The sequence below is a fragment of the Heloderma suspectum genome, chromosome 6 (assembly GCF_057233095.1).
Source record: "Heloderma suspectum isolate Gila_16-S chromosome 6, 16-S_ref, whole genome shotgun sequence".
Lineage (NCBI taxonomy): Eukaryota > Metazoa > Chordata > Lepidosauria > Squamata > Helodermatidae > Heloderma > Heloderma suspectum.
Window position 1 is genome coordinate 46725593 of NC_139463.1, and position 22120 is coordinate 46747712.

The 22120-nt window shown below is 48.6% G+C and overlaps 1 protein-coding gene across 1 annotated transcript; it reads right to left on the reverse strand.

Annotated features, from left to right (window-relative positions):
* Window positions 1–702: 702 nt before the first annotated feature.
* Window positions 703–22120, reverse strand: LGI3 (leucine rich repeat LGI family member 3). The gene is made up of 8 exons (XM_084804183.1): window positions 21595–22120; window positions 16507–16578; window positions 14287–14358; window positions 13193–13264; window positions 11199–11270; window positions 9750–9919; window positions 7538–7702; window positions 703–5704 (listed from the first exon to the last, which is right to left on the reverse strand). The coding sequence occupies exons 1-8, from the start codon at window positions 21822–21824 to the stop codon at window positions 4887–4889; spliced, it is 1671 nt and encodes a 556-aa protein (XP_084660309.1). The 5' UTR covers window positions 21825–22120; the 3' UTR covers window positions 703–4886.

The following is a 22120-nucleotide window of genomic DNA, read 5'->3' on the forward strand; positions in this document are numbered from 1 at the left end:
CACCCCGCTGACTCCACTGCTGCTCTCTTCCCCAACCTGGTGCCCTCCAGATGTTTTGAACTTCAGTTCCCATCAGCTCAGCCAGCATGGCCAATTGCCAAGAATGCTGGGAGTTGTAGCACAAAACATCTAGATGGCACCAGGTTGGAGAAGATTGCTCCAGAGTGTTCACCAATGTTTGCAAGGTGATGGGAATAATTCCAGGCAAGTCATGTGAAGTTGTCAATGTTATGATAAGAGCAATGATGCAATAAAATATCCAATAAGATATTATTAAGACAGCTGTACTGTGTTTGCACATTTTGCTCCCCCCCCTTTGTTCCTAGGTGGGTGTTTTTTAATCCCTCACTCCAAATAAAGTTTTGTTGGAGTTCATGATGCTTCGTGAATATAACACTCTTCTGCATTCATGCTGATCAATTCCCAGGATCTTCTAATACTCTGTGTAGGTTTCTAAATGCCATGGAATGTGATGCTAAGCAACAAAGAGCACACAGTAGGAAAGTGCATGGGTGGTTTGTAACGGTGCATACTATGCGCACAAATTATGACCACAAACAGCTGTGTGCTTCAGCTTTGCCCCCAGCCCATGACCCAAACGTTGCTTGTTTTCCTTATGAAGACAACCTCAGTTGACATAATTCAAGACAGAAAATGTGGAAGCTTCTGGGCAGTTAAGAAAGACAAACTGAAGATGTAGGTAGCAAACAGCACTTTATTGCAATGTCAAATTTTCTGTGCCAATTCAAAGCTGCAGGAATGGGAGCTGTCTTCCACAATACACCTCCCCCATGCATCCCTTACACATTTAAGCAAGACTTGCAGTGGTGAGGGGAACTTCTCACTCTTGCCCCTCAATTTTCTAGATGTTTTCATGAAAGTATATGAAGACGTTTAGAAAATGGAATGAAAATGGAGTATGTATTCCTTTCCTCTGCCGCACCCTAACACCTCCACCTCAAGGGGAGTGAAGGAAAAGTCATCACTTTTCCCTGTAAATTCTTTTCTCAGGATATTTCCAACAGAGATACTAAAAGCCACTTTTGCTCCTTGGGTCTTCAAAACAAAGTTGGTATTTCCTGCCTTAGTCACCCCCATCCCACTGCCAAATAAGCTATTTTGGCTTAACATGAGAACACCTCAGTCTTGTCTGAGTGCGACATTCTTGGACCAGGAAGCTTCACCCCAGCCCCAAGCACAAATGCCTGACAGCTAGGTGGCTTAGCAGTGAGAGACCTTCTCTTTGTGTATGCCCAGAGGCACCCTCCCCTCCAGCCACAAGGAAGAACACTTGCGGCTGATACACCGGTGTCGGGCCAAAGCAGATTCGACAGAGCAGCCATACTTGTGCTCTTCACAGGTCTGCTCCTTTCATGGCTAAAACGAGGGAGAGGCAGTTTTTACACCCACCGGGGTGCACAGCTTCTCTGGCTCCTTTCCCCAGCTTCTCTGGCCATGCTCCATTGCTTGAGACACTTTTCTCCACTGCCTGTCTCTCCTCGAGCACTGGGGTTAGGCCTGGAGGAAAGTGCCGGGGGCGATGGAGGTTAAGTCCACAGAGGTGAGGCAGGAGAGGGGCAGGCTTCACATCCCCTCACCCACACACACCTTTTGGTGCCAAACCGACACTCTCCAGCACCTGCTTTAGATGTGGATGGAGCAGACTCGGGACAAGCAAACATCGCTGCTCCCTGCACATCTAGCTTGGCCCTGTTTCTCCATCCAGGTACCAGCTTCATCCTGAGCTCGGCAGCTGTGAGCACTGACTGAAATTAAGGGCTGAGGTGGTTTTTTACTTTTGACGTATCTGTGACACCCAGCATGGGGAAATAATATCCTCTCCATAGGCAACAACCTGTAGTTCCTGTTCTACATTCCTGGGAAACAGAGCCAGCACTGATTAAAGGCTAGATCCGCATGTTACGTTTTCACATGATAAAATTGTCCAGAGGTGACCAGACCAAGGTTCCTTCTTTCATGTGACAGCAGGACAGCTGAATCATAGAGGGCTTCAGATGGGCTCTAGCTTCCCACGTGGGCTTCGCTCGCACAGTCATCACCGGAGGGCACATTCAGAGGAAATGGCTCTGTGCAAAACTGGGAGGGAACATAGGAGCTCTACACTCTGAAGTTTCAGACAGGGGGTTTCGCTTTTTCCCAGCATGATACTAGGGCTGAAACCGGGGATGTTTTGCATGGAAAGCGTATGCTTCACCCCTCCCCGAAAGCAGCAGGAGCCAAAGGTCTCATGGGTACCTAGTGGCTTTGGGTGAAAGGCAGGGGCCAAGGGTCAGCTGAGTCAAGGAAATGCCCTGTTCAAATATAATGCAGGAATGAGCCAAACATCCCATTACACAAATCTGAACCCCACAGGGGAAAAAGCTGCTGTGTGCATGTGTGTGTGTTTGATTTAGAGTAGAGAAATGGTGATGAAAGACAGCACACCATCTCCTTGTCCCTGTTATGTCTCTGCTGTCAATTGCCCCCACCCAAAGTGGCTTTTCCAGGGGGTGGGGGTGGCTGTCCAGATACCATTACACACATGTGCATGTCATGTATACTTTGGCTCTCAGGCATGCTGAAAGAAGACATGGTGATCATCTAAATCAGGGCATGTTGATGTTCCCCGACAGCCAGTTCATACAGCAGCTCACTTGGTACAACTGGTCCAGGACTGTACCACTACAAAACTGCAGGGAGGAAGAATCAAGACTGAACTGTCTCCAAATTTTTTAAAGAAGCAAAATACCTGCCTGCCCATAGGAAACCAACCGTCAGGGAAATGGCTTCTAGTTTAGACTTTTCCCTGTGTGACCTTTTTGTTGTTGGTGGGAGAGCACTCATTCAAGGTAACCCCTCTCCCCACAAGCAGCCTAAACTGGTAGAGCCTTGATGAGCACTTGTGTACAGAGTGTTTGTATGCACAGGCTGCCTCTGATCTTTCGTTTTCCCATGTGAAACGAAAAAGTGCATTGCAACAACTTTCATGCTGTTTAACCTGCATATCAATCTTATTCGGCAGAAGAGAAATTGGGTGTACATTCTAACCAATGTAGATTTTACATTACAAATTGATTTAGGCACAACTCAGGCACGACTCAATTTAAATGTGCCCAGAAAGGGTTTCATTGAAAAGATTATACATAAGATGCTAGAGAGGCAATTCTAATGTAAAGGTTTGCACTCACAGGATGAGTCATCAAGCTATCCTGTGATCACATCAACTTCGTGGAAGAGTGACATTTGAATTGGCTATCCCCCAGCACAAATCCACTAGCAAAACCTAACTGGACCATAAGATCCTAGCCATGGCATTCAATCGAAGGGTGCTTCCAGACTGTGGTGTTTTAGCACTACCCAGTCATTTCTCTTCTGTTGCAAACTACATGTGGAATTGCAAATGACTTTCCACATGTTAGCAAGTATAGCTTGTGTGTGTTTGTATGCACTGAATGGACTATGTTCCATTCACTCTAGAAGGCATAACATATCCATGTGGGTGTGGGAGGGTCAATGCACCTGAGCACACTAATTTTGCAGTGTGCTGGTGTTGTTTTTACAGTGCATTCCTGTACATGTGTTCTCTGAAGTAAGCTCCACTGGGTTAAATGGGACTTGCTCCCAGGCAAGCATGCATGGGATTGCAGCATTGACTACAGTCCTATATACACTTACCTGGGTGTAAGTGTGTAAGTCCCATTGAACCCCATAGGGCTTACTTCAGAGTAGACATGTACAGGATTGTACTGTTAATTTTTTATTTGTGCTACAACACTTTTGCCATGTAAGCGCCATGAATGAATGAATGTTTTAATATAGGCAAAAATGATTTTAAAAATGTTAAAACCAATTAAAAAGTGATTTTTCAAAACCACGCTGCTACAATGATGCTAATTGAAAAGGTAATAGTGGAGGAGTGCTGAAGTGAAGAGGGAGGGCAATAGGGCTCATACCCGAAACGTCATCACACACATCAAAACCAGGCCTCTTAAAGAAGACAGAAGCGCCGTGCAAGGGCAGTCTGCACCTGTGCTGCTCTTCTATTCCTCTCCCAAAGTCAGATGTATAAGATCTCCAAAGAAACAGAGGAAGCATGGGGGAAAAGAGAAGAGAATGATGATTTGATGACAATGTCGTGTAGTCCTGTAACAGTGAATGGACAAAAAGGGGCAATTCTAGAGTTCCAAGTGTGGAAGTGCCCTAGAAATGTATTTATTTATTATTACATTTATATCCCGCCTTTTTTCCTCCTTAAGGAACCCAAGGCGGAGTACATAGTCCTCCTCGTCCTCCATTTTATCCTCACAACAACAACCCTGTGAGGTGGGTTGGGCTGCGAGTCTGTGACTGGCCCAAAGTCACCCAGTGAGCTTCCATGGCTGAGTGGGGGCTAGAACCCGGATCTCCCGACTCCCAGTCCAACACTCTCGTCAGCACATGCACTCTCAAGGGGTCATCTCAAAAAGGCATTGGCGTGAGTGCCAAGTTGTCCAATGAACTGTTGGTATGTGCGCGCGCGCGCGTGTGTATGCAGTTGTTCCAGTGCTCAACATCTGGCAACAAGGTTTTCGTTTCAACCAAGAAACTTGGTCTATATTGCATGGACATAGAGGCAAGATCTAGGAGTGCGTGGCAGCATACACATCCAAGTCACTATTAGGCCCCTTTTGTACTCTGTAGAAGCCTATGCATCATAAAGGGCATGGGTCTGCCTTAGTATGGAGAGAAGAATGCACAAGTGAAGGGAATTCAGGGGACAGAGACTAAGCAACCGTGCTCCAAGTGATTACAGCGCTCAGGTGCCATTTATGCAGGAGGCAGCTCCAGTGGAATAATGGGTGGTGTGTGGCGTCGTGTGAGTAGGGGAGGGCAATTACCCAACTGCCCTACAAGCTGAGATCTACCACAATATGCTTGTAAACCAGTGTGTTTCCCTTGAAGCTGGGTGCAAGCAGGATATTCATGTCCTCTAACGGGATGGGGCGGAAAGCTCTTGGGGCTTGAACCGAGAGTTCCTGGAACTTCACAAACTTCTGCTTCTGTTTGTCCCAGAGATAGATGTGGGTAAAGGAGAAGTCACTGCCCAGGGCCATGTATTGATGCTGAGACACTTGGAAAGGCTCCATGACCATGGAACCTCGGGAGGGCAAGGTCTGCACCTCTGTGAACTGCAGCCCCTCCCACTTGACCACCTTGGAGTCGCCAATGTAGCGGCTCAGGCACAAGTAGTTGTCCCTCTTTATCCGGAAATGCTTGACCATCTGCACGTCCATCACTTCCACCACGTCGCCCAGGTGGGCAAACTGCTTCTGCGAGCGGTTCCACTGGTAGATGATGGGTGCCTGGGAGCTGCTGGAGATGATGAGCCGGGGCTTGCCATCAATCTCCACGTACTCCACGTCTGTGTCTCGGTGCCACGAGTGCAGGTCCTGGTGGGAGTAGAAGCCATTCTGGTTCCAGCGGTAGAGGCTGGTGGAGCCGGCTTTGGAACTGTCCGCAATGACGAAGAACCAGTCGCCTTCGATCTGGAAAGCCTCGATGTCGTTGGGTTTGCGGATCTTCTGGCTGTCGATGTCTTGGATCTTGATGAACTTGTCGATGTTGGTGTCCCAGCGGTAGATGTAGGAGCCGCCAAAGAGCTGGGCCACCACGACATAGAGCTGTGACTCGGCCACAATTGGTTTACAGTAGACAGCCGAGTGAGCTGGAACGTAGCAATTGGAAGCATCAGCACAGAAAAAGCAAACTCCCTTCAGCTCCTAGGCAAACACATGCTACGTCCCGATCTGAACGGATGCAGACATCCAATAAAGGGAAGAAAAAAGGAGCTATTGACCACATAAAAGGAGAACTTAGACCTGTTTCGTAGTCAACACCTTACGTCAAGGACAGGGGTGATTCTGAGGACAGAAGGATGGGTTTTCTGGGAATAGGATGACCTATAATGTGGTATAAACCAGTGGTTGTAAAGATTTTAAAATATATAATAAGAAGGACATCACCAAATTTGGGAGGGTATTTAAGTTAATACATGGAGGAGATCGGGGTCTGTCTTTCTTCTTTCACCCTGAACCTGAGATGTTACTCTGAACCTATCACTTTGGCCTCAGTGACTCCCCAGTCATGCTTGGAGAAAGAGAGAATCCCTTTACCCTTCCTGGTAAAGTACAAGTGTGAGTGGTAGGATGTATAAGTATGCCTTATATTTACTTTGTTGCTCGTAAATTTTTTCTTTATCTTTCTATAATAAATACATGTAGCTTATGTCATTGCTTTAGTCCTTATTTGTAGAACTTAAATAAATTTGAGTGAATGTGAACATTCTTATCTCAGTCCCCAAAGGCACCTCACCTACAACATCAGGGCTAAGCTGAGGCTGTTTAAAGTAAGCATGCCTAAGTATCCAATAACAGGGACCCTGACATTTTAGCCTCCTGTATTTCTCTTACACCTGAACCTTTGCAGTCATCATCATGAAAAGGCACGGCATCTGTGTGGGTGTGCCTCTTGTGTGGGAAGGGAAGCTCAGGGTCCATCATAAATCAGTGCAAAATACCAAAAGCCTAATGCAAATAATCTGGTTAAAATTAATAATTTTAATAAAACATAAAGGTTAATATTAAAAACATTAAAACAATGCAGTGTGTGTGTGTGTATATATATGTGTGTGTATCATCCCACTGGCTTTGCATGCATTGGTCAGAACACTGTAAAACAAGAGGAGGTTTGCTGGTTACTAAGTAAGTGAGCAATGCCTGTCAATTTTCTTCTGTACCTCCAAGGGCTAGACAGCAGCCAGAGTAAAGTGGCCAAGAGACCCGGCTATGAATCAGGAAGGCCCTGGCCCATATCTCATCCCTGCCATGGCCTTTCTGGGTAGCCTTAGGCAAGGCCTCTCTTTCGGCCTCAGCCCTCCCATCTGCCAAATGGGGAAAATCATACTGACCTACCTTACAAGGCTGCTGTAATGGTAGCACTTCAAACACTCAAAATCTATTTATAAATGCTAAATATGATTAAAGATTTACTCTAAGAAAGAGGGAGAGCTGAAATTCAGGGAAGTAGTCTGGACTATCCAGGATGGGAAAATCCCTCATGTGGCTATAGCCCCGAGGACAAGGAGGGTGTTTGAGCATATGCAGAGAGCTTCCTCATCACACAATAGCTACAGCTGTTGTCATCCCTGGGCTTTCCAGGACAGAAAGTGAGGACTTTCTGAAGGTAGGATCAGCCAGGAAGGTAGGATCAACCCCCAGCATCTCTCTCTCCAAAAACAGCAGCCATTGGAGATTGCATACTTAATGGATGCATGCAACAAGACCATGTTTGTTTGCTTATCGTACATGTAAACACACTAGGGAGCAAGGTGAATCATGGCCGCCTGCACACTCTATGGCAAATGTTGCATTTCTCATCACAAGCTGTGTGAATTGGCCCTTATCTGTGCTGCATTTCTCATTCCTCTCTCTTCATGGAGCCAAACATATTGCCCCCCTTCTGCCCCACAGTATAAGGCTGTGCAACAACGGCTCCTTACCAGGGATGCGGCCAAAGTCCCGCAGCTTGCGCTCGACATAGTCCCACTTGAGGATGGCACAGCTGCTGGAGCTTGGCTGGGCCAAAGCCACGTAGAGGTCACTGGAATACATGAAGGGCTCTGCAGACACAGACTGGAAAGGCAGAACCTGATGCACCACGAAATCTGACACAAGAAAGAACCATAGAGATGTTCTGCATCCCAACAGAACTCTGATTATTACCCATAAAGCCCTTGCCGACTTGGGACCTGAATACCTGAAGGACTGCCTTCTATCATATAAGCCTGTCCAAATTCTATGGTCATCACTGAAGGAGCCCCTAGATCCCCTCACCATCTGAAGTTGGATGGGTGGTCACCAGGTGTTAATCCTGTGCCAAAAGGGTTAAACGATATTGCCAACGGAAGACTGACCGGGCTAGCTCAAGCTGCTTCAAACTGCCGCAAACTGCCTCAAATGACAAATCATTGGTTTGGTCTTGAGATGATTGCATAGTCTGATTGAGGGTTGTGGGGAAACCTACAAGATGATCCCCTCAAAGACCTCAGGCTTCTATATGAGAGGACCCCTGACCCATGTGCTAGAAAGCCCCAAACTTGTGATCTTATAAAAATGAATGCGATGGCATTTAACACCCCTGAACTGAAGCCTGTGACAGTTACAAGTTGGCACTGGAAAAACAGCTTTGTACAGTATGGCTTCGAAGGTCATAGCAAGCGATTTTTTGATGTAAGACTTGGGAGCTACTGATAAGGAGATAAGAAGAGCATTGAGCAGTGGGTTGGACTCGATGGTCTTATAGGCCCCTTCCAACCCGACTATTCTATGACTCTAAGACCATCTTCAATGCATGCTCAGGTGCGGAGTATGAGCAGAAGACTGTGCCAACGAGCTTGTGCTGTGCACCTGCTGAGATTAGGGGCACTGGGAACATCCCTCCTTGATGCCTACATTGGTTGGGAAGAGCAACAATGGCTGGAGGAAGCTTAGATGATTGTGAGATGACCAAGGATGACAATGAGTTCAAAGACAATGTACCAGGAGGAACAGGTCAGTCAAGAGAATGCACCCAGATTGGGGAATTCTGAAGAATTTTCAGAGAAGTTAAAAATTAATCATTTAAACAACACTTTTATATTTTAATGGGTATGCTGGTAATACATGGATATAAAACATGAGCTAGTTTGAGGTTAAGTAGATTCTGAGTGGTGGGTGAATAGCCCCACCACCCAGGCACCTCAGTTTTGATTGGGAGATGGTCGCCTCATTACCCACTGAAGCCTGACCTTTTAAAAAAATTTCCCCAGGGTTTGCAGCATGTAGTATAAGCTGTTTGAACAATAGGTTTTATCTGCTCCACTGAATTCTATTGCTCTGTTTTGTGACTGCTCTTCTATTAATTTTATGTTTGTAGTGATTTTATAAATTTATTGTTTTTAGCTTTTAAAAAAATCTGTTTAAAGCATTTATATATTGCCCAAATTATTTCACAATAAGTCAGTAATATAACCAATTAAACATAAAATCCTGTAAACAAAACCAAAGCAACAGTAGCTTAAATACCGGGGGGGGGGGAGTTTTTACCTAGATTGTAACACAGGTGCCAGATGGTCCTCTTAGGAAGGGCATCACATACTTTTATTCTGAAGGGCAGCATAGAAACTTTCCAGCCCAAATACTTGAACCAGTTGACAGTTCCCTTGTCATATCTGAAGCACCAAAGCTTTCACACTAAAGGCAGGCTCTGCCATTTGGGGTTAATTTTCAAACATTTCCAGAAAAGGCCACTACATTTTTATAAACTTCAGTGGCATAAGCTGAATCATCCAATTTAACACCACCCAGACCACCACCCATGTGGCTGGTGGTTTGTTCCTGCGAACAGTTTTGGTGATAGGAGAAACATCACCTGCAAATTTTCATTCTGCCATTAAGGCACAAGAGCCCTGCCAGGAAAAAAAAACTGGCAACCCTAGCCCTGAGCACCAGATGCCTATATTTTTCCAAATGTATCTCCAAAACAAGAAATGTGCTTTTTCCCTGAAAGAGAGAGAGAGAAAGAGAAGGAAGGAAGGAAGGAAGGAAGGAAGGAAGGAAGGAAGGAAGGGATGAGACTCTGAAAACCAAATAAATGCTTGTCCTGATCCAGGAGCGCCGATGCTTATATGCCCTGTTTTTCTGCATGCCATCCCATTTCCCAGCCATTCCTACCTGTGGTGACACAGTCAAAATCCTTGAGTGGCAGTTCCCGGATCTTCTGGCCTTGGTACTGAGCGGGGCTGCCACAGAAGATGGCAGGCACACTTGTGTTGGTGCTCTCCATCCATTCTACCAGCCACTTGATATTGCAATCACAGGTCAAAGAATTGCCTCGGAGGTCTCTGTTTGAGGAGAGGCAATTCAGGAATAATCACCCAAGCAATAGAATCTTTCCCTTCAAAGCTAAAGGCAAAGTGGTACGTTCCTCAAGTAAGTCTGAAAGTCTGGCTTGCAAACTTGGGCCAGGCATGGAAATAGAGGGTTGAACTTCTGTGAGGCAGGACGAGAAAATGTGAACCAATTCAAGAACCAAATGCCTTAATTCAGTATTTTGAGGGCATGACCATACATGGGATTTTCACTGGGGCTTAGATGTGCTGATTTGGACCATGTGATCTCCCGCAAGCCACATGGCAACTTCGATGATGCCTTAACTGGCCCCTGCTAGTCTAACCAGCAGACAAGGAGAAGAGAGGGCTGTCCCAGGGAAATTTTCTTCAGGACTGTTTTGTTTTGCATCAACTTCGATTTTGGATTACCCTGGTAGGTAGCTCGAAAGGCTCTATTTATCCTAAATCAGTTTTTTTAACGGCAATGCCATTTTGTATAGCAAATATTCAAACGATAAAATAAGCAACTTGGAGCACAATCCAGTCAAACTTTGAAGCTCTGCTGCTATTTTTAGAACCCAAACATTATGCCTGAACAGGGTACATCAATCAAGGTCATGGGGCTGTGCGTGCATGCTGTTCCCATCCCACCCATGTTCCCACCTCCACTTTCTCATTGAGCAGGGAAGTCTGAAAGGGGTTTCTACTCATGAGTAGACACCTCTGAGCAATTGGGAGCACTGCTTTATCAGGGTTCCTGACAGTGTGTGGAGGGGGTCTACTTGTGTTCAAGTGAACATGAGTAAAAGCCCCTTCAGTCCTTCCCCTCAACACAGGAAGGTCTGGGAGTGAGGGGGTGGAGCCAGCGGCATGGAGGGCTGGGGTTCAGAGCCAATACATATATCCCCATGCCCCTTATACGCGTCGATGCCTGAACAGGGCAATAACTGATGGCAACAGGAAAATTGTATCTGTGGGCAATCTCTCCTATTGCCCTCAGGTGAAATTCATTATTTACATTGGTTTATCTTGGTGATTTCAAGTGGGTCCATTCTGTTTGGTTCACCCATCTAAGTTTTCCCCAGGCTCTTCACTTTAATTGCTTAGATTGCAATGAATCACTGGGTACAATGACAGGGGCTGTCACTTTTGGTGAAATCTGTTGTAACTTCCCATGAGGCCATGGAATGCCGCGGGCTACACATATGGGTAGATGGAGCTCTGTCACAGTTCTCGTTCCAAAACAAAAAGAAAAGAAGGGGGAGGTGACCGAAGTAAGGAGAAGCCTTACAGGTCACTCAGGATGTCCAATGGCTTCAAGAGGTCTCTGGGCAGCGTCTGCAGATTGTTGTTGGCCAAAGAGCTGAAACAAAGGAAGAAAAGGGAAGCTGGGTTGTGGCAAATGTTCCCCCATTTTGATGTTTGGGTTGAAAGGATCACTTGCAGGGAGATGACAACAGTATGTCCTGAAAAACCCACAGATGTGCAAATGTTCACTTTTCTTTTCAAAGCTGTTCCATAGGATTGTTCCCCTAATCTAGGAGTGGGCAACCTGGAGCCCAAGGATGTGGCCCTCAGCCTGATTTCATGCAGGTGGCAAGGAGGAGAAAACATAGGAGGAAAGGAGGTGACAGAAAAAGAGAGGGCATCTCTACACAAGGCTTTTATCGTGCTCTTGTGACTGGTCACTTACGGACATTTGCGGGTCCTTTACACAACGTCGTCAACCTCCAGGGCCTCTCCCGTGCTTTATAACCTTTATCCTGTGTTTTAGAAGATCAGGGAAAGTCCCGCATTTTTTATCATGATAACAGCTGCGTGTAATTGCACAATTCCACTATACCACAGTACCATCTAGTGGCTGTATAATGAAACATACAGAACTTTCAGAAAAAGGAAATCCCTGAAAAAAAACTCATGTAAGCCCATGTAAAGGAGCGGATCTTAATCCTGCAAAGAATCCAGAAGCAGAAGCCCCAGTAAAGGTGCAAGATAAAACCCTGGTGTAGAGAAGCCCAGAGAAAGAGAAGGGGTGCGCGTGAGAAAGGGGGTGCCCTGCCCACTTTTGGCTTCAGCTTCACCTACTGCCAATAGATGAAGCCTGAGGAAACGTGGCCCTTAATAAACCCAAGGCTCCCCCACCCTTGTCCTAATCTATTGCTCTTTCAGCACTATTTTTTCCTAGTTAAGACTTCCAGGGTCAAGCAGTGAATGATGACCTCATGGCACCCATCAGACTTGGCTACATGTCGATGTCATATGGTGAAAACGAAAACAATGTAGTGTGAGGGCAATGCTTCCTGGACAAGAAGACACCGTTGTCCCCTTCTGCAGCAGCTCCCGAAAAATTGCCAACAAGGGAGCACCTTTTGATGCCGACGTCCCCACCTGCCCTGCCTCTGAATGAGAGATTGTCATTCCAACATGAGATCCTGACTGGTGGGCAAGAAGGTGTCCACGTCTAGACTAAGTGACGCTACCAGGCAGGCCGGCCAAGCGCATTTGGACAGATGCACATGTTATTGTTTGTTGGTTGGTGAAATGCAGCCTGCCTTCCTGCCCCAGCCCTGCCCACCAGATTCTGCACGCAGTAACCGGAATTCCACACCAAGTAAAGCTGAATTCTGCAAACTGTAATACTATGCACATTCAGCAAATAAATGTAAATTGGCTTAATAATTTGCATAATTTATTCTGCTGCCATAAAGCGGGGCAGTGGCATCAGCAGACGTGCCTTCTAACTTTGAGGTTTCCTGGGCAGCCCCTCGGTTCAGGCCTCTGGGATTTCACAGTGGTACCCAGCACTAAGATCACACAGTATAGGATGCAGAATAGAGGAGGCTCACAGCAAGGTTAGTGTCTGCCCTGGTGGTCTCCCCAAGTGCTTCTCTGACAAAGTGAACGCTACACAAGTGCATTCCCATTCTCTCTTATAGTGAACAGCCAAGGGGGATGCTGCTGTGTGGACGGACCATGCCAACCTCACAAACGATGCCTGATCCCTCCCTCACTGAGCAGGGTTCTGCAAGGGGGCTGGTGCACGGTGTCTGTGTCTGTGCTCTGCTCCCCCAGAGCTGTCTGCAATATACAAGCCCCCCCACCAGACACCCCACCCTCCACCGTGAGGACAAGCATTGTGCTCGTTTCCTCCTTATACTTGCAGGCATGTTGCATGCTACCAGAGGTGTGCCAGCTATCTTAGGTTCTATGCATCGCACGAGGCAAACGTTCTCTAGCCTTGCGTGAGATGTGCTGTATGTTTAGGTGCAACTAGTGAGAACTCACAGGTGCGTCAGAGACTTGAGCCCACGGAAGGTGTTTCTTGACAGAGACTGGATGTCGTTATTCTCTATGAACCTGAGCGCAAAGAACAAGACACACTCTTTACAGCTCTCACACTCTGATGTTGCGTGAGGAGTCTCTGCTGCTCTATGGAAATCAGGAAACCCCTTTGCCACCACCCCACACCTCAGCCCCATGGCAGAATGCGCACTGGCCATATTCCAATGCTTCCAGCTGGGGCCTTGGCTCTATTTCTCCCACCCACCCCAATTTCCCTCTAAGGCCTATCCTGCTTCCCTTCACCTTTTTTCCTAGCATGACTGACCGACACCTGTCTGGGCTTTACTCCTACTCCTCGGCTTACACCCCTCCCTCTCTGGTAGGCAATGGCAGTACCCCCACCCCCACACACGCAGCCTACTCCATGATTGTTTTGGGCATGCTGAAGCGCGGAGGCAGTAGATACCCAGGCTAAAAGCCAGGGCAGCGCTCACACAGACCGAACATACTCAGGCCAAACCTCCCAGAGACCTACTAGGGTGGCCACATGTCACAGAAGACTTCTTTCACAGAAGACTGTCCTGTCTGAAGGGCTGCCCCGTCCAATTCCAGTTCAAAGATAAAGAATCGTAAGAATCCATCCAGAGTTAGCAGCACCTGGACAGCAGACTGAACAGGCAGGGACATGGGTCCCCTGGTCACAGTCTTCCCCACTAGGGTGCGATGGACTGTATTGCTATTTATAGTAATAATTTCTAACTTTGCATCTCTACATATAAATTAGCACATGCAAATTTGTTGCCCTCTTTTGTCCTCTTTTTTGATGATGCATTTCCTCTTTTTTGGTGATTCATAGGTGGCTACTCTACACCCTCAGGACAAATGTCCCATCCAACTGACAGCTGGGCTGGCTTTGCTTTGAGACAAAAGCAGCAGCACATCTTGATGCTCCTTCTCAGTCCCTCCAGCCTACAAAAGCATATTGTAACCATACATCTGGCCTGCCTGCCCCCACTGTCTCTTTCTCAAGCCTTGATCCCACAGTCTCTCTGTATGTCTCTGACAGGGGCTGCAGAAAGGTTGCCCATGGCCCGTACAGGTACTGCAGGTGTGAGAGTCCCATGAAGGCACTGTCCCCGATCAAGGAGAACTTGTTGGAGTTCAACAGGCTGCAAATAAAAAGACAAGGTGTTAAGGCTGGTAAGATGTGTTCCTCACAGGCACTGTACATTCCAGAAGTACTTTGTTTAATATTTCCTGAGTAGTGGTGGAAGATTACTTCTGGTTTACCCTCAAGGTCTAACAGACTGATGTTCCTGAGGGCAGGAATTTAAAACAACATTTATGATCTAACACTGAAACACAAAGCACCAAAACAGCTGCAAGAATTAACAGAAAACAGCAGCAATAGGCACGTGACACCCTGGCCAGGTTTGCATTCTCCAGGAATAGGCATAGTTGGCATACTAGTCTCAGCTGGGCAAAGGCACACCTGGCCACAGCTGAGTCCTGGGTGTCCAGGGTCAAGGCCAGTTCCAGAAGACACCCCCCCAACTATGAACCTGCATTTGCAAGGGGAGTGCTACCCCATTTAACACTATTTGAACCCCAATTCCTGGGCCAGCTCTGCTGAACATGAGCGCTTCTCTCTTGGCTGGATTAAGTTTCAGTTGGTTAGCCCACAGTTCATTGCCACCTCCAGACAACAGTTCAGGACCTCCACAACCTCCCTGGAATGGGATGGAAAGGAGAGGGAGAGCTGGTGTCATCTACATATTGGTGACACTGAACCCCAAACCCTAAATGTCCTCCCGCAGTGGTTTTATGTAGATATTAAACAGCATGGAGGATGAGGTGAAGCCCTGAGGCACATCACAGGCCCACGGCCAGGGTGTCAAACGGGCAGCCCCCAGCACCACCTTCTGAAAGTGGCCCTCCAAGTAGGACAAGAGCCACCATAACATCATGTCCCCAAGTCCCATCCCACCAAGCTGGCCCAACGGGATAACCTGGCCAATGGTATCAAAAGCCTTGGTGGTCCAGTGGAACTCACCCTTTCTGGTTTCTAGCATAGCTCATTCCCCAATGTGGCCAAGGAAATTTTTGTCCCAAAACCAGGTTAAGCGCAATAGAAATGGATCTAGATCAGCCTTCCCCAACCTGGTGCCTTCCAGATATGTTGGACTGCAGCTCCCATCATTCCCAGCCAGCAGCCCAGCACATCTAGAAAGCACCAGGTTGGGGAAGGCTGACCTAGATAAAGTGTCTCACCCAGGAATCCCTGGACCGCACTCTCGGCATCTTGCCCGAAAATAGGACCCTTGAGGCTGGTCATGAATGTGCCAATACGGTGGATTAAGGGAGGGATTTCCCAGGGCAGATCTCCCATGGAGGTGGCCTCACACTTTTCCCAGAATCCTGCCCACATCCTCAGGCGGCACAAATTGACACCCATCCAATTTAAGCAGACAAGCAGGGCCCAAAGGTAGCTATACAAATACTGCTCTAACTGCAGCATCTTAAGTTGGAATGAATATGAGCAACTTTATCTGCAAAGTGTCTAGCAAACTGTCATAATGGGCTACCAAACAACCCACCCCCCTCAGCTTGTGGCCTGAGATGTAAAAGCCCTCCGACTACTCGGAACAGCTCCATTGCCTGACTCTGAGTGGATGCAGTGGGGGTGAAAAAGCGGGACGTCTTTGTCCCCATCCTCGCCACAGAACAGGCTCTAAGACGAGCTCTAGCCCACGCTCAATTGGACTAGTCCCAAGTCTTCTGCCACCATCATTCTCATCGTTTAATTGCCACTGGCCGTTCTGTCTGTTTTCTTTGCCCTGCCCTGTGCCCGGTCGAGGCTGGTGGCTCCAATGTCAGTGGGGCGGTGAATCCGCTCCGGGTTTCAGGCAGAACCAATCAGAGCTCTAAAGTCCAAGCACCAAGCACTCTAAAGTCCAAGCACCTGTCCAAGCACCTTGGACAGCTCCTTTAGAGCTCTGACTGAAACCGGGGCAGATTTACCGCCCCACTGACATCGGAGCCACCAGCCTCCACTGCCTGTGCCTCTGCAATTTACCACATAGCACAGACTTTCTGCCTTTCCTCCACCTCGTGCTTTCTGGGAGCTGCAAAAGTCAATGGGCCAAAGCAGCCTGAGAAAGGAAGTCCCTCTTTTTGCTGCAGCGGCAGCAAAAGTGGCGTCCTAGGCACCACTCCCTCCCTTTGATAAAGATCTTGAGCAAGGTCCTGACAGCTTGGGAATTAGCTCTCCTCCCCAAGACAGCACTACAGACAGACAGACAGACAGACAGACATACAGGAACTGCAGCAACGGGAGGTGAGCGAAGGCGGCTTCTTTGATTTCGCTGAAGGCTGCATTTATCAGGGTCCTGCAGGAGAGGAGATGTAAAGAGAGATGCTTAGAGGTAGCCTGGCAGGAGGCTCTCACCGAAGGCTCCGTGCAGCAGAGCTGGCTGAAAAGTCCTTAGGTCTGAAGCACGCAGAAGTTCAGGGCTGGCATATGTTAATCTGGTACTGAAAAGGGTTAACAAAGAGTAAAGATGGCTGATTTAATCTGGGGGAGGCCTACAAGAAGAGCCCCTAGAAGACCCCAGACTCATAAGCAGCTTTAGATTCCAGACTCTTGACCCCTGGGCGAGAAGACCATGAAGTTTGATTCTATGCTAAATGAGGTTTACCTGTTGGGATTGCTTGGCTACCCACTGGGGTGCTTCGGACCCATTTGGTGCAAGTTCTGAGGTTAAACGGGACCGAATTTACAGCATAGAGCAGCCTGATCCATGCAAGAATACTGATACCTAGACTGTTAGCATAGCATGAAGTGCTGCTGTTGTACAGGGAAGGGGCAGGCAGAGGCAGATCTTCAGATATTTCGGGCATCAACTCCCAGAAGCCCCTGCCAGTATGGCCAATGGTCAGGAATGCTGAGAGTTGAAGTCCAAAGCATCTGGAGCTCTACCTTCTGCCCGCCCCTGGTATAGGGTGGATTGACACTGGAAACGTATTGTTACAAGCTAACACCCCAATTCTTAGAGTGTTGCGAACTGCAGGCATTTTGTGATATTTGTGTTTATTTACAGATACATAGATGGCACATAAATGGAGGCTCACAGCTTAAACCCACTCAGACATTGATCCCCCATCAGCATTGTAGGATTCTGGCAGAGAGCACCTGGGCTCTCTGTGTGTCTTTTTCAATCCTACTCCAAAACTGCAGGCTTATCCTTTTGTTTCCTACTTACAGACTGACCTGGCTCGCACAATCTTCATGGGTCAAACAAGCCACTGCAGCTTGTTTAATCCTCAGCATGTGCGGCGCAGGCAGGACGCGATTTCCCTAATTACCCACCCAGGAGCGGCTTGTCATGTCGTCCCAATCTGGGCAGCACGGCTTGTTGGAGGGGGAAACAACCCTCAACCCATGGGCTGTTGTTGGCTGGGGAATGTAGGGTCTTTTTCTGTCTGAACATGCACAGGATTGTGCTCTAAGTGTTTATCTACACCAGCCTTCCTCAGTTTCGAGGGCACCACTTTTGGGAAGACAGATCTGCACTCTAAACTTCAACTGACTTAACTGTCATTCTCTTGCTCCAGGGAACCCCCAGAATTAATTGCAGTTCAGAGTGTGGGGGGTGGGGTGGGGCGGGGCTGGGGGCGGGATTACTAACAGAGACGTTTCAGCCCCTTAGTAAGCAGTTGCTCATTGCGGGAAGGAAGCTATGACTGTGAAAGTGGTATAAAACTGATGTGCCTGCAGTATTTGTAGTGTGTCAGATTTCGGTCTCCTTCACTTGCTATATTCTCTCGCTATATTCAAACTGCCAAACTGTGCATTTTCACTAGCTGATAGCCATCAAAAGCCATGAATGTTTATATAAACTACTATCTTTTGACTATTAAAGAAATACCTATAGCTATTTACTATACAGAATACTAGAGAAAAGTCGTTGCCTCGCTTTAGCTCTTTGTATGTAAGCCCTCCCCTGCCCCAGTCCTGCCTTGTGCCACCACCCTGAGATCTCTCTCGAATTTGAACTGAGCACTGCTGAAGAATTACAACTACATGCAGTCCCTAGGCAGAGAGGATGTATTTAAAGAGCTCTCCATTTGCTGTGATTAATGAAGGTTGGTTGGAAAGGGACTCAAAAAGCACTTAAACAAATCAATGTAGGCATCAGCATTGGCCCACAGACAGATTCAGTCAAAGCAGTCTAGGAGAAAGCATGGGGAAATGCCAGCGTGTGCCCCAGAAAGTCCCCGTGGGATTAAGCTGGGGGTGAGTGAGGGGTTGCAGCAGCTCACAGCTTAAAGCAAGGTGAAAATCCAAAAGGGGCTTTTCTGAATATGGCGGCTCAGAGCCCCTGGAGGTTGGGTGGCTCCCCTCTCTCCTGTACCAGGGTGTGAAGCTAACATACGTATGTGTGTGTGTATACACAGGTGCACAGGTGTGTATGTATGTATGTATATAAAATATGTGGGTGGGTGGGTATAAAACAGCATTCTAGAAAAACTATATTCCTGTCTCCCCCCGCCCACCCCCCTTCCTCACTGTGAGTGGTTGAGATATCATGCTATTGTTGCTCAAGAGTGTGCTTGCACAACAGATGTATTTTGGCCTTGTATCGCTGCCAGCCAGGTATTCCTCACACACATAAACTGCTCCCACCACCCCAGTTTTTCAGCTCCAGGCAGGCAGCAATATCTGAGCTTTTTAAATCCCTTATGGGGCTGCATTCAGTGCAATGGGTAAGCTATGTGTCCCCGATCAAAAGATACCTGTGGATGTTTTGTGCAAAAGGAGCACATTTTTACTGTGCAAATATCTAGAGATGTATTCCTCTTGACTTAAGGATGCTTAGAGCCCAATTTAAATGATATTTATTTATTTGATTTGTACCCCACCTTTCTACCAAGAAAAATGGCACTCAAGGCAGCTTACAATCAGGAATAAAACTTGAGTAAAACACTAATAAAACAAATGCATTAAAACATAATTAAACGCACAACAGTAACAGCATCAAAACAGCATCCAAACCAACAGACCTGCTTACACACCAAAGGCCTGCTTGAATAAAAAGGTCTTTGCTGATACCTTGGCAGCATACAATCGCTCTTGCTGTAGTTTTCGGAGCCACCAGCCTCCACTGGCTATGGTTCTAGACTCATGGACTTTTAGAGTTGCAAGGTACCTTGGAGGTCACCTAGTCCAGCCCCCTGCTCAATGCAGAATTGGCAACACAGGATGCAACTACAGCACCCCTGACAGATGGAAAAGGAGAGCCTGCCACCTCTGGAGAAAATCCATTCCACTGCCAGGCAGCTCTGATCATGAGCAAGTTTCTCCTAATGTTAAGCCAAAATCTGCTTCCCTACAATTTCCACCCGTTGGCTCTGGTCCTGCCCTCAGGAGCAACAGAGAACAGGTCTGCTCCATCGTCCACCTCACAGCCCTTCAGATATGTTGGACACTGCTATAGTGTCTCTCGTCTTCTTTTCTCCAGGTTCATAGAATCATAGAATAGTAGGGTTGGAAGGGGCCTACAAGGCAATCGAGTCCAACCCCCTGCTCAATGCAGGAATCCAAGTCAGAGCATCCCTGACAGGTGGCTGTCCAGGTTAAACATACCCAGCTCTTTCAACTGTTCTGCATAGGAGTAGGACTTGGTTTGCACATCCCTCACCATCATGTGTAAAACTTCTGCACACCTTGGTCAGGCAACTTCCGTGTTCCTGAATCATAGCCACAATCAGTGATCATCTCGAGCATAGTTCAGAAGCATGCAAGCTGCCCCAAGGATATGGTTGAAGGTTTTCTGTACTATCTTAGCTCCCCTGCTTTACATATGTTCGTTTGGTATTCCTTACAACAGCCTTCTAAGGTGGGCCAATATTCTTTTCCTCATCTTGCAAAGTGGGGAGGAGAGAATGTTTGTTGCTGATGTGAGATTTGAACACAGGACTTCCCAGCTTGCACTCTACAGCTAGAGATAAGAGTTTTAAAGAGAGTTTGCGGTGGCATGGCAGAGCCCTTTGTGCCTGTAGTATGGATGCTCTCTTCTTTTCTGCCCCACTATGGCCTCTAATCAACCAGGTTTTGCAGATTTCTGTAGTGCTTTAAGTGTAGAGTAACATACCTACATGTGTGAACCAGCCCTGTGCGACAGAACAGCTACATAAAAGCGAATTCTGCACCAATGCCACCCAAGCGCACATTGGCATTTGGCAATCCTGGATATGCAAGTTGTATTCGTGACAAACTTTTTCCCACAATCATAAGGTCTAGAAACTTTTAAAATTAAAATAATAAATAAATAAATGGAATATGGAGATTCTTAGGATGCTGAATTTGTTGCCGTATACTAGATTCAGTACTTACATGGGCAATACCATACAGCTCCAATGTTTCACTGCCACGTGTATTATGCGTGGTTCTTCCACAGTGGCAGAAGTTATAATATATAATTCTCAAGACCTTTCATGTATTTAACAACATGGTGGAAAGTGTACACGGGGAGTCAGGCCCAGCGCTGCCCCCTCAAGGAGCGTTAGCTCCCCCCTCCCCGAGCTGCCAACTCGGTTGTGGGGTCGGAAGTAGCGTAAGCAATGGAGCTCACAGACAGGCACTTGGGGGTGCAGGCTAGCTCATCGCTGGCCATGGCTTCGTTGAAGTAGAGGCCCCACAAACCTAATTAGGGAGACATCCTGCGCTCCCTTACACACAACGCTCTCTCGCATTAACGAGAAAAGCTTGGCTCACACATGCATGTTCAGCACCTGATCGCTGTGACTTCAAACAGCGCTGTGTGAATGAGCTTGCACCACTCTAACACCAGAGAGAGGCTCTTCCATCACCTCTGATGCGCCCAATGGAGTCGGTCTGGCTTCACAGCATCCACGCAGAGGAGCCAAGAGACAAGGCGGAACGGCGCACTTCAGCCATCAGCGTGTTTGAAGCAAGCCAACCAATGCCTTGCATGTGCGCACAGAGCTGTTCTAGTGCATCATGCACTCCCGCCGGTCTCTTCACTCGAGATGCTCTATGTGACCTGGACGCAAGCTCACCAGCGAACTCACCGTCACCCAGCTGGGGCGCAACAGCCGAACCAGGGCTCCCTCCCGCCCCGTGAGGGCCCTGCGCTGCCGCTCTGACGCTCAGACGAGGGGCTCCGCCCAGCTTTGCACGCCTCGGACGCGCTCTAGCTGCGCTCGCCCCGTCGACCTACCCCGCTGCTCCAGCGGCTGGCTCCGGACGGCTCCTCGCGTTGCCCCTGCCCAACGCCCTCGCCGGCGCGGCCCAACAGCCTTGCTCCCGAGCAGCTGCCCAGCGAGCATAACGCCCCTGCTCCCCGCCGTGACCCTTCAGGGGCCCCGAGCGTGGCACTCACAGCGAAATGACGTCCCGGGGCAGGCTCTTGGGGATCGCCTTGGCGTCCACGCAGAAGGCCGTGTCTCTGGTGCAGGAGCAGCTCGGGGGGCAGGGCGGAGGCCTGGGCGCCCTCCGGGCGGCGGCGGCGGCGGGCGGCGGCCCCAGGCAGGCCAGGCCCAGCAGGCACAGGAGGAGGCGGCGGCGGCGGCCCTCGGGCGCGGCGCTCCCCGGCCGCCGCAGCTCAGCCATGGCCCTCGCCCTGCCTGGCTTCTCGCCTTTCCCGGGGAAGGACGCGCGCTCCCGGTGCCGGCGGAGCGTCCTCGGGGAGAGCCGGGCCCGCGCCGCGCCGGGGGCCCCTGCTGCTCGCCGCCTCCGCAGCCGCCTCCGCGCCGGGTGCTCGAGGCGCTGCCAGCGCCAGACTGGCAGGCGGGGATGGGGATGCCGGCCTGCAGAGCGCCGCCCGCCTCCGCCTGACGCGGGGCGGGGGGCGCGAGCGCGCGGGCAGCGAGTGATGCGAGCCGGGGGCGGCGGCCCCGCCACGGGGC

Excerpts from the sequence above, each read along its gene's own strand:
- LGI3 (XM_084804183.1), bottom strand. The coding sequence starts at position 21,824 with ATGGCTGAGCTGCGGCGGCCGGGGAGCGCCGCGCCCGAGGGCCGCCGC. Across the intron at positions 16,579-21,594 it reads CCCCGGGACGTCATTTCGCT|GACCCTGATAAATGCAGCCT; the intron begins GTGAGTGCCACG and ends CCTCTCCTGCAG. Across the intron at positions 9,920-11,198 it reads TTGGACATCCTGAGTGACCT|AGACCTCCGAGGCAATTCTT; the intron begins GTAAGGCTTCTC and ends CTCCTCAAACAG.